At 38.6% G+C, this 16,048-nt stretch overlaps 1 protein-coding gene across 1 annotated transcript; it reads left to right on the plus strand.

Moving 5' to 3' along the window:
- Nucleotides 1–9,359: 9,359 nt before the first annotated feature.
- On the plus strand, nt 9,360–15,086 carry fgf8a (fibroblast growth factor 8a). The gene is made up of 5 exons (XM_058380486.1): nt 9,360–10,128; nt 10,238–10,274; nt 10,967–11,147; nt 12,600–12,706; nt 13,994–15,086. Exons 1-5 carry the CDS (start codon nt 10,097–10,099, stop codon nt 14,267–14,269), a joined length of 633 nt encoding a protein of 210 aa, XP_058236469.1. The 5' UTR covers nt 9,360–10,096; the 3' UTR covers nt 14,270–15,086.
- Nucleotides 15,087–16,048: the final 962 nt, after the last annotated feature.

The following is a 16,048-nucleotide window of genomic DNA, read 5'->3' on the forward strand; positions in this document are numbered from 1 at the left end:
GCATGGTGCGGTTGTACTTAGTATGGAAAAATAATTAAGCTATCCTTTGAAGCAGACTACATAAACACTACAGGTCTCTACATGCTGCTTTTTCAATCTATTCATTCAGTTTTGTTTACATACTTTTTTTTCTGCCTCTGCTTTCTTTCTTTTCTGTACATCTTTAATCATTGTAAAACAGTCCGTCTCTCCTTATCATTTCTCACTCTCACTTTCAACTTTGTTAATAATTGAACCACTAAATTCACATGAACATTTAGCAATAGTGTTAGCGGAAGGACTGCCTTTCACACTTTTTCACACAAAACATTTGAATAAAACTGAACAAACTTCAACTGACTTGCCCTCATATGTTTGAAGTCAGACGTCAGATTTTCACTGAGAGCAGATTCAATAACCACAACCCTACAGAATTTGTCTTGGCAATATCGGTGAAGTGTTTATGTGACACATATCTAATTGTAGATGTGTGTTGTCTACAGCATGTGTGTGTGCTGCCAGTGGAGTGTCTGCCAGACAGGAGTCTGTGACGAGAGTGTTGGGAGGCCTCTAGCTGAAACATGATCTGCAGAGCGGGAATGCACTGAGGCATCTCTCTCTTTCTTTCTCTCTCTCTCTGCTCTCTCTGCAGCCCAGGGATGATTGAGAGACGAGTCAGACTCCCACTGGGCCACTGAAATCTCTTTCTTCTCCTATGCTGCCTTTTTCCAATTGGTTTTGTTGAAATCACCCTTACCCTAACCTTGTCTTCACAGCTGTTCTGGCCAAGTGAGTGTCTATGAGGTCCAAGATTAAAAAGGTGAGTTTTAATAGGGTAAGAGAAAAGGACTGTGAAACACATTGATCTATGACAGAGAAACAGACACAGAGAAGGAGGAAGAGACAATTGGTAGAAAGAGAACAAAAGGCCTCAGGAACTTGAAAGAATTGTGTGGTTTATATCAGATGAAGGACAACGGATTAACAACAGAGAGTAATAGAAAATGATAGAAGGAGTGATATAAATGTGTCTAGGAGCTGCAGGAAGAATCAATCCAGTACCAGAGAAAGAACAGGCAAAAATACATCTGTTTTATACATAATTCAAAATATCCCAAATGTAATTATATCAAATAAAACAACATTATAGTGAAAAAAAAACTAACAGTATTTTGTAGTTTAAAATGCATTTTGTAAAGAAAACATGACATCACTATGGCCTCATAATGCACTTCAGAAACTATTCTGGTGTCATGAATTAACTCATGAGTCAATAGTGATTTCTAAAGTACTACTTTAACACAAATATAATATGCTGTTATCTTTATAGCGTTGATCATTTACATTATGATCATTATGAGCTCAAAACTGTGCTACAAACATAGAATGAGCCCATGGTACATATGATTATTTATTCAATAAAACCTCAGTGGAGTGTCAGCAGAGTTGAGCATTAATTCTGTGTGCTATATTATATAGATAATAGTGCTCTCAGCCCACTCTGCAATTTATAACGGGACAATAACTATAATGACCATGGCATTTTATTGGCTATAAATTTAAAAGAGATAGTTGGAAATAAATGGTAGAATTTCTCCACTTTATAGACTCTTAATCCACTAAATTAGAAAACTGAAGGGGAGCTCAAGTGTATACCAAAGTACTGTCATGGCATGAGAAAGGAATTATTTCTCAATAAATGTTGTACATTGTGATACACAGTCCCTAAAGAAAGTATTGGAATTGCAAAGTAAATTATCTAATTTTTGCTATACAGTTTGGGTTTCAGACCAAAAGACGAATATCGGACAATAGAAGAAAATGTTAGCTTTTATTTCCTGATATTTACATCTAGAGGTGTTTGGCAACTTAGAACATAGCACCTTCTGTTTGAACCCACCCATCAAGCGATCAGAAATATTCAAGAATGTGACTTACAGGTGTTTCTTGTTGCCCAGGTTTGCTCTGTTAGATTGATTACTTAAACCGTTAATAGCTCTGAATGTCTGCTTTTAGATTGTGCCCCGGGTTTCGCCTGTGAAGACCGCATTTGTTTAAAAAGAATAACCTTCATGAAGACCAGAGAGCTGTCTACAGGAGATAAGCAAGCCACTGTGATGTGGAGAATAGAGGCAAAATTGATCAGAGCTGTTGAACAAGCATTGGCTATAGCCAATCCAATAATATAGAATGACCTGAAAAAGAAGAAACCACTGGGGTACTAACAACCAGACATCAAACAGATTGGCCAAGGAAAACAACAGCAGCTGATGACAGAAACATTGTGAGAGCTGTGAAGAAAAACCCAAAAACAACACTCAGTACAGAGATGAGCCACAAAGTGTTCAGCTCCTGAAGAGGAAACTGAAAGGAGAAACATCCAAAACAAGTCTGAAAGATATTATTTATGTTAATTTACCATAACACTATATGTTCTATAGTTTTGCTCTACTAAACACTGGGTGCACCTCCATGTTCTAAGTTGTTTAACACATCTAGATGTGAAAGAAAATGTCTATGTAATTTACTCACTACTGAGTACTTCAGTATGTTAAAGATGGGCTACAATTTGTGTTTCATTCCAATGACTATATTGAAAAAGTCATTGTGTCATGCAGGTTTTTGTCAAGTTTCTTATTAGAAATCAGTGCCTAAATCTGCATATACCTAGAAGTAGCAGAAGAATAGAGATCAGAAAGATATCTCACACTGTGTGGTCCATGAGCAGAGTATCTAAGGCTGTAACTACATTGTGTCATTAAAACTAATGCAATACCATCTATACCCTATCAACCAGGATTTTGTTCACTGCCTTTGATTCAACACACAGCATGTGTGTTATTAAGGTGTTTCATGGTAAGTACAGAATAAGGGGGTGATTGGGGAGCTTTGATTGGCTTTGGTTGTTAATTCCAATTCAATTAATTTCTTTTATTCTTTTATCATTACATTTCTCACATTTATTACCTACATTAAAACCCAGTTGGTTTTGAAACTCATTTACAATTTAAGTTCATAATAAAGAATCAGTGAAATTAAACCGTCCATGCCTGTGTTCCTTTTTGCCAATTTCATTGGTAAATGTCACAGACAGACTCCTTTAGAGATGAGCATTGATGTATATATCTGGATTGCTCCCCAAGTCTAACTAAAAGAGGCTACAGCAAACCAGTGTCAATCCTAAACTTCTCATGATCAATCCTAAAAGCATCAAACAATCCTAAAAGCTTTTGCAAGGAAAATACTATCAAGCACAGTTTCATGTACATTATTTGTGATATGTCTACCAGAGCATTGTTCAACACTTGCAATTACAAATAATCAAAAAGGTAAATTCATGCATAGCTTTCATAAGTAAATGCTTTTACTATGACCTAAAATGGGGTCATGACCCAGTGTTCACAGGCCAAGGGCAAAATGAACACAACTGGGATTTTAATATTCAGCAATATACCACTAGCTTACGCTGGACCCTGCAGTGTGATACAGTATAGCACTTCGGAGAAAAAGTAAAAAAGTTCCGCCACTTTGTGGCTTTAAACCCATGCCTGTCTGTGCAATGCCATTTGCCAACTCGAAGGAACTATTTCCCACGCTTTTCCCCAGCTTTGCCTACACAAAGAGCAGCGTTCACTCCGCTCCTTTACCCACATTGCTTCCCCTTGTGCTCCTGCAGCAATGTGTCTTTTTATGTCATGCCTAAGGCCACCACTGCCAAATCGAGTCTGCTCAAAGCTGTCTCAGACATGTAGTCACTCCTGGTGGCTAATACCAAACGGTGGTGACCTGCCAGTGATTTTACAACTTTTGCCTCTGTGTTGCTGATCATGTAGTCCTATTGTATTAGCAGAGTAAAGATGTAAAAAGCAGCCCATGAGAAGGGTGGGGGTAGTGGAAGGTGGATGGCGAATGTGAAAAGCAAATGCACTGAGAATGGGGCAACACTTGGAGGGAGTCCAATACAACATTCTCACAAATGGACCCCAGACCCTAGCATGAGGCGTGTGAAAAATAATGACACAGTGATATGGAAAGCCTGGTTTTTTTAGCCTGAGAGAAGTGAATGAGGTACAGAAAGGGAGGTTGGGGGTGGCAGCATGATTGTTGAGCTCATTTTATTCTCAACCACTTTCCTTTTAATTTTGGCCAAGTTTGACCATTAGGACATCACCACACACTAATCTGGGAAACAAAACGTCTGGGTTATACATATGAAGTCATGTTAGACATCAGTTATATTTAAGACATTCCCAGAGAGATTGAAGTCTCAAGGTCAATTATGGCTGCCTTGCTTATGGTTTCCTATTTTTGCTTTTTAACATGAACCAACTGCTAAAGTTGTAGAAGGAAACAACAGTTATTAACAAACAGATAAACACAATAAAATTTTAAAAATCTTTATTTGCAGCCATTCACTCTACTCCAGTCCATGATGGCGACTGTACTTGATACAAGATAAGATTGCAGGTTAGGCCTGGTACATCAACTACACAGACAGACAGATAGAGAGCAAGGTGTGTATATGTAGTGTTGTGTTTGTATGAGCATGTATAAGGTGGTAGGTCTGAACTAGTGAAATAGTGCTAAATGCATGGCTAACTGCTCACCCCCCACTGGCCAAAACTTTTAAACAGGGCATGATGCTGCTCTTTAACCACCCAGGATTCATCAGTGAAGCAGAGTCTGTGAGATAGGCAACCTCCCGTCCGCTCGAGCTCAAGGACACTATGTCAGGTCCAAACTAACACTGTCTTCAAACCTTATACAACAACAATGTCAGAGTTAGTAATTGTGCATGACATTAGTCTAATCTGCCATTATTGTGCATTTTCTATTTCTATTGAACAAACAGCATGATGAAAACAGTTATAATATTTTTCAAACTTGTTTGCATGAACTTTACATTCATTGATTTCTTCTTTGAACTGTAAGACAAATTTTTAATAATGGTAAAATGCTCAATGTTAAAACCACAATGTTCAACATGTTCATATGGGATACATATTACTAACATATGTTCAAAGGGAAAAAAAGATATATTTGTGTGAACCCAGTGGGGCTATGAAAAAAAAAAAAACAGTGACTTGGTATGGCAGGGTTACTGTATCTGCAGCCAGAGATTTTCATAAGTGGATACCAGGGAAAGCCATTCCTCCATATGGATAAATATTTTAGAAGGTACTTATTTAACGAGCTCTGTACTTGCTAAAGAGTGTTTCTGTAGTGCTGGACAGGAATAAGAACAAGGAAAATGTCTGCTCGTTAATGGGGTGGTCAAACGGTTTCACAGTTTTTATTACATAATTGAGTTTTAAAAAGTGTTTAAAAATGTTTTAACCCCTTAAACTCCCAGATTCCAGCAGTGAATACAGATTTGAATTCCTCACTCGTGTAACTACAATGTCTAGCTTTCCAATACATCTCTCTGTAGTTACTGAATAGTTATTGTAGAATCCGATGCATCTGGTTTATAGGATTGAAAGGTGAGGGCGGATCGAAGTAAATATATTTCTTGCAGTTGATAAAATTTCTTTAGTAAAGCCGCAATCTATTCCGACCCCTGTTTAAAGGAGTTTTTGCCCCACCGTGTTCCTTATGAGATGTATTCCATGCTAGTATGATAACAAGTCATTGAAAGACGTTGAAGGGATATTGTTGCCGTGTTTGTGTATTTGTGCTTTAACTCCAACTGCCTCACCTACCATGCACACACACACACACACACACACATAAACACACACACACATTAGCAGATGTGAATAGCTCCATGAAATCAAATCACTATAGTTCCACTTTGAAGATCATTTGCTTGCATTTGGCCAATCACATTCCTTGCATTCTGTACTAATCTGAGTCTCTGCTGTCGAGGTTCCTCACCATTAGTGTGTTTGTTTATCCATTTCCTTCCCTCCCTCCAATTAACATGTCCCTCATTCTGGGTTTGTTCTGCCAGTGTGTGTTGCTGTGACGCCTGTCCATCACCCTGAGGCCCTCTGAAAGAACACTTTAAAAGTGAGAACAATGGCACTGCCCCTCCGTCAGCACAGTAGAGCATTGGTACTCAAATGAGTCCTCTTCCCTGGGGTGTGTTTTGTCTTGCTGACTCTTCTTGCTTCACTCTGTGAGCTTTCTGATGTATCTGACTGTAAGCTGTCAAGCGTTACCGTGGCAAGCTGCAGGACAAGGAAGGCGTCCAGCGTCAGCGATGACGTGGCTGAAAGCGGACGGATAGCACAGGGAGCCACTCCTTGGGTCCTCAGCCCCTCCTGGCATGCTGTCCCATCACTCTGGAAGAGTCATCAGGCCCCAGAGGCAAACAGCAGGTAGCCTGCTCCCTGCAGCCAGGCACAGGGCCTGCCTGCCCTCCTCTTAACCCCAGGAACATCGACATCCATCTCGGCCACCGCAGGGGTCCTTCTCTAGTCCTGCCCTCTCCTTCTCTCTCACTTCTTTCCTCCCTCCCTCTCTCTCTCTCTCTCTCTCTCTATCACTATCTCTCTCTCTTGCCACTCAGGTTTCTCAAAAATATCAATCTTCTTCATTCAATGCTACCCCACTAAATTGGGTTCTCTCAAGTTGGGTTTAAATTGTCTGCCTTTTTGGTTTTCTGTCTACCTTTCTGTGTGGTCATTCTTGCCTTATCAAAATTGTATGTGGCCCTATAATCATCAAAATGTAAATAATCTAATGTAAGAGATAAAGCATGTCATGAAATACAAACATGAGAGGAAAAATTTATTAATGAGCCAGAAATTACAGTCTTGATGGGAAAAAAAGAGGATCCAGGATCCATTCACTAAAATATTAATATGTATATACATATTGATATTTCCTCTGAAAATAGTTCCTCTGTGGTTCTTGTAGATAATTGTTAATTGTCATTTCTGCTTTCTAAAGAGGTTCTACCTGAAATCTTCTCTTAGAGGAAAAGCTCTTTGTTATACAGAATATGTAGTGAGACCAACCACACAATTTCTTAATGGTGTAAATAATGTATATATTAAGAGCACACACAGACACACATATATATTCTTGTAAATCCTGCAAATATCATTTTAACATTTCTCATTACCTCGCAGGATGAAATTTTCTCATCACCTTGCAGGATGAAATTTTGTGTCAGTCTATAAATACCATAAAAGAATTATTTTAGCTATTCCAAAAGCACATGCAAGGTAACACCTTGCCTCCATCAGAAATGGTTGTCAACACTGTCAGAACAGATATGTGCTTGTCTGGAGTGTCACTCTTACACCACACACACACACACACACATTCACCAGATTAGAAGACTAATGACAAACTCACAAATTAAAATCCCAGTTGTGTTTTTTATATATATATATATATATATATATATATATATATATATATATATATATATATATATATATACAGAACTACACGACAAAACAACGACAAAACAACATTCAATAGCTACCAATAAGATATGTTATTAAAGACCAAGCCATATACCACATTTGTTTTATACATTTTTATGTATTATGCTGTAACAATGCAAAAGAGCTTATATGTGATGAAGACTATCTACTAGATTAGAACAATGTCTTGCTGTACTGATCAATCTGAGAAGGGATGCTGTTTGTGCCAGAGGACTAAGACAGGAACTGGACTAACACATAACCCTGAGTAACTCCGTCTCTGTTCCAGAGTTGTCTCTCCATGTGCTAAGCAGCAGTGGCTCATTCCCATGCTAGTATTCCTGCTGCTTGGTTAGGCAGTGAGCAACTGGAAGTTGGATGTAGGTTAATGGGGAGCTCAGCCCTGCCTTAGGCCATGCAGAAGTGCTCAGCCATAGCCGCACACTGTTGACTTTAATGGCTCATTAATATTGGGCCACTTCAACACAAAACACGATACACACATCAAAAAAGGGTAGGAGAGAAAAAAAAACATTTCGCCAAAGAATGAAGGAATTAAAGCACAGTGGTGTGTGTGTGTGATTCCTTCAATTTTCTGTTTGCTTTTAGAAATGCCATCTGAGAGATAAAAAGACAGAGAGGGTTTCATACATACTGGCTTCCCCACCAACTCACTACCGCCCCCCAACCTCAAGGTGCTAAACACATTCTGGCAATATTACTACGCATTGCTATTAGGTGTCAAAAATAATGTACAGCAAATAGGCTAACTGAAAGTAAACTGAGATGCTGCCCTCTTGTGGCACTTGCAATGGGTCGTCGCACACACATACAATATATATATATATATATATATATATATATATATATATATATATATATATATATATATATATATATATGCGCAATAGATTTCATTAACATTTAATGTGCTATATAAACTTACAATTGAATCCCTATTACAAAAAATAAATAAATAAAATAATTTTTTTCATTTATTTAACCCTCCATCTTTAATAGCTCTTGTTCTATGTTATTAAATACTCGGGCGTCGGCCGTACTTCACTTGAGCTATTTAACCATCTGAAGACCTGCAAAAAGCTTTATAAGCGTTCAGAGAGTCTTAATTAATGACTGGCCATCAACAAACCCAGTGGGTGTGGTGGAAGTATGTTATGGTGATTCAAAATAAAGTTAAAAGAGATGATTAATTTGGATGATTCGCTGGAGGCCTTTTATCTTGCATAACCGAAAAACACACACACACACACACAAAGATACGACTGGGCTAAAAATAAAAAGGAGAGCTTGTCCAATCTATCTCTGAGCATTATTAATAATGTAAAGTTATTCATAGTTTTATTTCAATATCCATGTTAAGAATATGCAGCCATTCTTACAGCAAGAGAAAAGTGTGTCGTTCTTGACGGAGTAAAGAAGCATTAATTATTAAAGAAACACTAATCGTCTGTAATCCTTTTAATGTCTCACACATCTCTTTGACAATACACAAGTCTGGATGGAGCGAGTTGTGGCGCTGCACAATGGCTTTGGTTTCAGCAGCCAGATCCCAATTAACAAAGTTAAACTTGCTCCTCAGTTGCTGAGAGGCTTCCTTACAACTCACTCTACTGTATTAAATTGCGTCAAACAGTAGGTCAGCTATTATGGTAGTGTGATTGATAAGTAGTCTACGGCTGGATTAAAAGCCTAGTTGTGAAAAAGTTCTAAGAATAAGATGACCAGTAAGGAAAATATACGCTGTAGGATTTAGATGCGTCAACATGGGAGGATTTATTCAGTGTGTCCACATTTACCGCAAACCGGCGCACAAACGCCTTTGCGCGCTCGAGGCCTTCCCAGCTCTCGTTAGTGTTCATCCTCAGCTCAGGTGAAGTATAGTTTAAATTCAGGGGGGAAGGGAGGGGGTGACGGGGGACGCTTTTGTTCTGCTGAAAAAGGGGGCTTGTTCCTCCAGGACCAACCTACCACTTTAACCGCGGCTGTAAAGCGCGAACGGGGTTGACATTGGAGCCTGCATGGGAATGGGAGAAGAGGAGGGGATAAGAGAGGCTGCTCAGTCCAGCAGCACCGTGTCCTGAAGAGACATCATCATCATCCTCATCATCATCCTCATCCTCAGCAGCAGCAGTAGTACGGGATGCATCGTCCTGATTCCACACACTGACACCCAAACGGAGTTGTGTCCACAGCAGGGACATCCGACCAGAAGAAAACGTCAACGGAGTCCTCGCTGGAAATACACACAGCCACGATTATTTTGCTGTCATTTTTTTAATGGACGACATGACTCAAAGTGTTCTTATTTAAGTTCTTTTCACTTGAATTATATAATTATAGACGCGTTTTCTATTATAACCTGGGAAGCTCAAGCTGCACGGAATCGATCCTTTTCGGTTTTTTTTTCTTTTTCTTTTTCAGTAAGTGCACTTAAGCCTTTCTTACGGGGCAGAAAACTGACTGGTTCGGGCTCGACTCAAACCTACTTTTCTGCCTGCGCCCTTTTCGTATTTCGGATTTTCCCCTGTGCTCCTGAGCAGATTTTACAGGCTACTGATCGCATCCTCGTCCCTATGATCCATCCTTCGGATGTCTAAGAAGATCAGCATTTTCAGGGAGAGGACCTTGTCCATTTCCACTGGCAGACCCTGAGGTGTTATCTCTTCAAATCACACGCTAATTTGGTCTACTAAGTTTTATCTACGAGGTCAACAATGAAATTAATTCCGTCACGATTAAGTTATCTGTAAGTACACAGTCCTTTCCTTCTCGCACCTTAGTATAATTTTTTTTGTTTGTTTGTTTTGGTTTTTGTTTCATTGCATTAATGTACTATTCTGCCTTTTTCCTTCCAGGTTCCTTCACCTCTTTGCGTTTTGCTACTATGCTCAGGTATGTGCAACATTTAAAATTTATACTGTTACATGATAAAAGTTCTGCGGCTCTAGCTTACAATACATCATACATGTCATAACGCAGGATAATACACAGAATTACAGTATAATACAGTGTACTACGGAAACCCACACACAATTTTTTAAGGCAGGGGCAGTATCTTTAAACAGTATGTCAGCGCATAACCTGGACGCAATTTATCCAATTGTAAATTGAACATGCTCCAAAATATAAGCAGAGAAATCGGGTGCCTAATTTGTTTTATTTGATCAGATGGATATGGACGTGGGCAGGTTCCTCCTGAAGAGACCCAGCATGGCCAAGCGCAGAGCGCACAGAGCGCGCAGTGGCTAGCGCCTAAAAACCGGCCAAAATTAACACACTTCTGCGCTACATTTTATCAGTCTGACAGGAAAATAATCCTGGGGATGAAACTGTCGTTTTTCAAACAACTTGAATATTTAATATCGTGAACATTTTGATAGTTTGGTTATTAAATTTAGCGCATCTGGAGGTTTGCGTTTTTGTGGTGTGAAAGTGAATAATGGTGCTTTATTTATGTCATGAAATATCTGCCACTGGACTTCTGTATTTAATACTTTTAATGCTCACGTAATTTATAGGCCTCTGTCAACGATTAATGAGGCAATTCTGCAGATATTGATTATGTCGTACTTAATTTCTGACAGGTAACCATTCAGTCCCCGCCTAATTTTACACAGCATGTGAATGAGCAGAGTAGGGTGACGGACCGGGTCAGCCGCAGACTCATCCGGACCTACCAGCTTTACAGCAGAACCAGTGGCAAGCATGTACAGATCCTGGCCAACAAAAAAATCAACGCCATGGCCGAGGACGGAGACGTGCACGGTAAGAGCTTTATATTAACACACATCCCATTTCTTCATTATTCTTCTTTTGCAAATGTAAAGCTACTATAGGTTATTGTCGTGGGTTCTACAGCTTTCTAGTTAAATATGTGTACGGTGACGGAAGACCCTTAAGCATTTGGTGAGCTGTGGAAGCTGAAAAAGAATTTTTGCAGTAGAAAAAAAATGTGAAAAGGATTTTAGATGGTTCTGAAGGTGACTCTCTAGAGACGCGAGTGCGTCTGGAAGAAACATTAGAACTCATCTCACTCCAGCCTCCTGAACATTTCCTGAATAACGCTCCTCTTTCTTTCGACTAACTTCTAAGAGAAGCCGAATTCTTACTTTTACGTGCGCTTTACACACACACACACACACACACACAGAGAGAGAGAGAGAGAGACTACATACTACATTAACGATATTTTTTAGAAAATATTCTAGTCAATTTTGATTTTTTTTCTTTTTCCCCTAATTATTTATTATACTTGAATTAATTTAAAATATATTTATAATGATTTTTTTTACACATAGATAAGCCAGTATATAGGCCAGAAAAACAAGTTTCCCATAGGCCTGAGCTCCAGTTCCACCTTTTTCGTATGAGGTTTCAACACATCCCAAAGCCTTGTAATTACCAATCGTGTTGAGGTATTTTAGGAAGGCTGGCTCGGGCCCTGCACGGCTGTGGTGACATCCGTGTCACCTGAGCATGTTGCACAGACAGCAGGGTTGTTAACTCGGGCCAAAGTCTGACTGCAGCTTGGGGCTCGTGGTCCACCAGCAGGTTCACTGACCCCCTCTATTTGAACCGTAACTCTTTACGATCACTGAGCGCATGGGAGAATCAAAGAAGGTTGCAAGTGCTAATCTTTGGCATATGCATCATGGAAGGGTTACTTTTATAGAAGACATCTTTCCTGGACACATGCACAGCTGTCTTAGAAAAGTTATTCAAATCATAGGTTATATATACATACATATATGTATGTATAGGTGGTAGCACCCAATTTTCAAATCAACTTCAATTAACATTTATTTAATGTTTTTGCATTTAGTACTAATGTACAAGTCATCCATACATATATCTAACTTTGTTTGATTGATTTGATTCAATTGATTGAAAATAAATAAATAATAATTAAAAAAAACCATTAATTTCTTCATTGGCTAAAATCATACAGGTATATATTTTAATGGCCTTAAATATTTTGACCAAGGCAACGTCTTCCTTTTCAAAGAATTGAGGTCCACCTGTTTTTATCATTTTGAAAGAATTTGGACTGGTATAAATCCTAAGCAATTGCCCCCTATGGGTTTTGTGTATGCTTTGTGTATGAGTGCTTATAGAATGTTCCTTAACAGAAGAAAATGGTGTACTGTACAGTTTACAGTGTCTCCCACTGAATCTCAAACACAGTTTCTAATGCCAATTTAACCTTTTGCTTTACAGCAAAACTCATTGTGGAGACAGACACGTTCGGCAGTCGAGTTCGAATTAAAGGAGCTGAGACAGGATTCTACATCTGCATGAATAGGAGAGGAAAGTTGATTGGCAAGGTAAGACGAAAAACACACATTCCAGAAAATCCTGACACAGAGCTTGTTGTAACAGATATCAGTGTCAACCATTTTTGGATTAAATAGATGTATTTTTTTGGATTAGTTCTGATGGTTGGATCAATAGGAAGCATAAGGTACAAACATGAGATATATTACTCTGTCATAAAGGTCACAGTTCTCCTACTGTTTCTGCACTGAAGTATTATAATAGTAAAACCACAACATCCCGTGGAGAGACGTTGTAAGCAAATAGAAAGCTTCCACATTCTCCTTTTGTCTGGTAAATGCTTACAGTTTGCTCCAAGCCTTTCCTGGGTTGCAGTATGGGATATGGAGTGTAAGGAATAGGATCTTTCCTCCTTTTTTTAGCTGGGCACTCTTGTTCCAGGGTGGATTTGTGCCTCTTTCTTGCTGTGAATGGTAATAAAGTGGGATGGAGACTCGGCCCCCACCTCCTAGCACCCTACCAGGTGGACCATCTGCTTGGCACCCCTGATCTTATGCTATCTGACATATTGGCTGCCCAACGACAGCCTGCATGAGAGAGTTTTTTTTTTATTTGTTGTCATGTTCTATTGGTGGATATAGACTGAGCAATTTTCAATACATCATACGAGGTTAATTTTAATGGCCCTTTTTGTTACGAGGTTGGAGCCAAGGTAGCACTTTTGATTTACCACTGACATAACATATATTTTGGAGAGGTTTAGGATAGGATGCTTTGTTGGTATGGAAATTGAGATGCATTCATTTTTGGAGCAATATTAATGATTATGGTCATTGCTCTTAGAACAGTTTAGATTCAAATTATGTCCAGACTACATTCTGAAATGAACTACAAGTTACAGCAGTAGTGGATTGCATTTTTTTTAAAAATACCTTTTGATAAGGTTCATGTTATAATTATTATCAGATTACTTGGTTATGAATAATAAAAAAAGAGCATTCATGCAAGTAATTCCTTCTCTAAAAGTAAGTCTTAAAGTATTGACCTGTGTGGAGCCCAAGGTGGATAAAGCGATTAATCTCAGAGGATGAATCTTCACTAGTGTTTACCAAAGGGGGAAAGTCATTGGTTACCGCTGTCATTTCTCTTTCTCTTGATCTTGAACTATAATGACTTAAGCATATGCTGTATGCTCTGTGTGTGTGTGTGTGTGTGTGTGTGTGGACAGGATTTCTACAAATACCTTCTGGCAGATTTTGAGAAACATTTTTTTAAATGAAACATAGATTTAAAATGAATTAGATATCTGACTCTTTACTGTTCTTTCTTGTTTGCAGAAAAATGGTCAGGGGAAAGACTGCATTTTCACAGAGATAGTGCTGGAGAATAACTACACGGCTCTCCAGAATGTAAAGTATGAGGGCTGGTACATGGCATTTACACGCAAAGGAAGACCTCGCAAGGGCTCCAAAACCAGGCAACACCAGCGGGAAGTCCACTTCATGAAGCGAATGCCCAAAGGACACCACATTGCAGAGCACAGACCCTTTGATTTCATCAACTACCCTTTCAACAAACGGACTAAACGCACCCGTTACTCAGGAGAGCGCTGAAGAGTAATGCAGGAGAAAAGAGGGGGACAGTGAGTGCGAGAGAGGAAAATACTGTCTCAGATAATGAACAGTATCCTCTTATGGACTCCTAAAATGATTTTTTTTGTACTGAGCATTAATATACCTAACATATAGTTTTTTAAATAATTTTCTAGAAAAGAAAAACACACTCTGGAAAAAAAAAATACATTGAAAAAGTTCTATTTTTGTACTCCAGACTTTTAGTACTGACTTGTGTAAAAATGTTAGGGAAGTGAAGCACATGGCTTGAGATACATGTGAGACATCAGAACTGACATTTTAGTAGTGTGTGGACTTCGCCGTCTCATTGTTCCATTTTGTTTTGTCAGTTTTAGAGTAATTTATACTCTTCATATTGCTGCTCATGGGGACTTGGAGGGCCTGAGAGAATGCACTGACAAAAAAAATGCTGTATTGAGTTACACGTACAGCCAAGGCACCTCTCGACCACCCAGTGATAAGACACCCAGCTCATCTGAGTTACCTCTGTGGCTCTTGGTTCTGGATTGTTCTTGAGATAAACACAGCTAAAGCAAACACAGCTTTAAATCCATATATAATTGTGGCAGCTACATTTTGATAATCAACACATTTCCTACCGTGGTTTTAACTGTCGAGGTGTTCAAGGTGTATAAATGCATTGTATGAAACGTAGGAAAAACGTTGTTCTTTGTGGCATTGTGTCTGTCTGTTTTTATACATATATAAATCTATTTTTATTTGAGGATGTGTAAAATAATTTTAATGATGGAAATATTTATTTAAAAATGTGTAATAAATTTACCTTAGGATACCAGCACCTGTCTGTTCATTACTTTTATTCATTTGATTCATTCGTTTTAACTTCATGTACTTCATCTTATTTAGGGATCTCTGAATATTTCCTCAAAAACATTCCATATAACACCTTCCTGCCTCATCATAGTCAATATGTTCAAAATATCCTGAACTAAGGATGTATGTTAACCTCCATAAACTTGGGATCATGCATAAACTCATTCTCCTAATTCAGGCTTTCAGTAATCAGTAATTAGTAAGTAATTAACAATAGTTATTGATTAATTTGCTTGAATAAATACTTTTATTAGATTAAATTCTAATGGATTGTCCTATATGGATCAATATTATGTTTTAGACATTATATATAAATATATACATTTATGAAAAAATCTTTAGTAAGCCACACAAATACAAATACATATCAACAGCTTAGCATTACATCATAATAAAGACCAAATTTGTTTGTGTAACCCTTCTGCTTGTTGGCTGGTAGAGCCAGAGAAGAAGGTAGCATGTAAAGGCATCTCCCCCCGGTGTGTTTGGAGTGGTTCAGTACAGGTCAACATCTCAGTAGGACTGAAACTCCAGGGGTCCTCGTGCTGTTTGGCCTCTCCTTTGGTTGAACCGGACATGCTGCCGTTCCCCGACTCTGGCTCCTAGCCATCAGACAGGTGTTTTTCTTTAATCTCAGACCTTTAACACCCTGTAGCTTAATCTAATTTGAAGAGTCTATGTTTTGTTCCGTGAGGTTATGCGTATTTGCAGACAGGGTATTGAGAAGTGAATGTGAATCAGTGAATGAGAATTAAGATGGAGGGCAAATGTTACTATTGACTGAGATGAGTGGAGCTGACGATCAGCTCTCGGTCCTCTCTCTGTCACATTAGCAATGTTTGATATTTATGAAATATGGAGGTATCAAAAGAACACACCACATAAAGCCCATAATTATAAATCACCAAAGCATTAATTTTATTC

The sequence above is a fragment of the Hemibagrus wyckioides genome, linkage group LG03 (assembly GCF_019097595.1).
Source record: "Hemibagrus wyckioides isolate EC202008001 linkage group LG03, SWU_Hwy_1.0, whole genome shotgun sequence".
Classification (NCBI taxonomy): Eukaryota; Metazoa; Chordata; class Actinopteri; order Siluriformes; family Bagridae; genus Hemibagrus; species Hemibagrus wyckioides.

Excerpts from the sequence above, each read along its gene's own strand:
- fgf8a (XM_058380486.1), top strand. The coding sequence starts at position 10,097 with ATGAAATTAATTCCGTCACGATTAAGTTATCT. Across the intron at positions 10,129-10,237 it reads CCGTCACGATTAAGTTATCT|GTTCCTTCACCTCTTTGCGT; the intron begins GTAAGTACACAG and ends TTTTCCTTCCAG. Across the intron at positions 12,707-13,993 it reads GAGGAAAGTTGATTGGCAAG|AAAAATGGTCAGGGGAAAGA; the intron begins GTAAGACGAAAA and ends TCTTGTTTGCAG.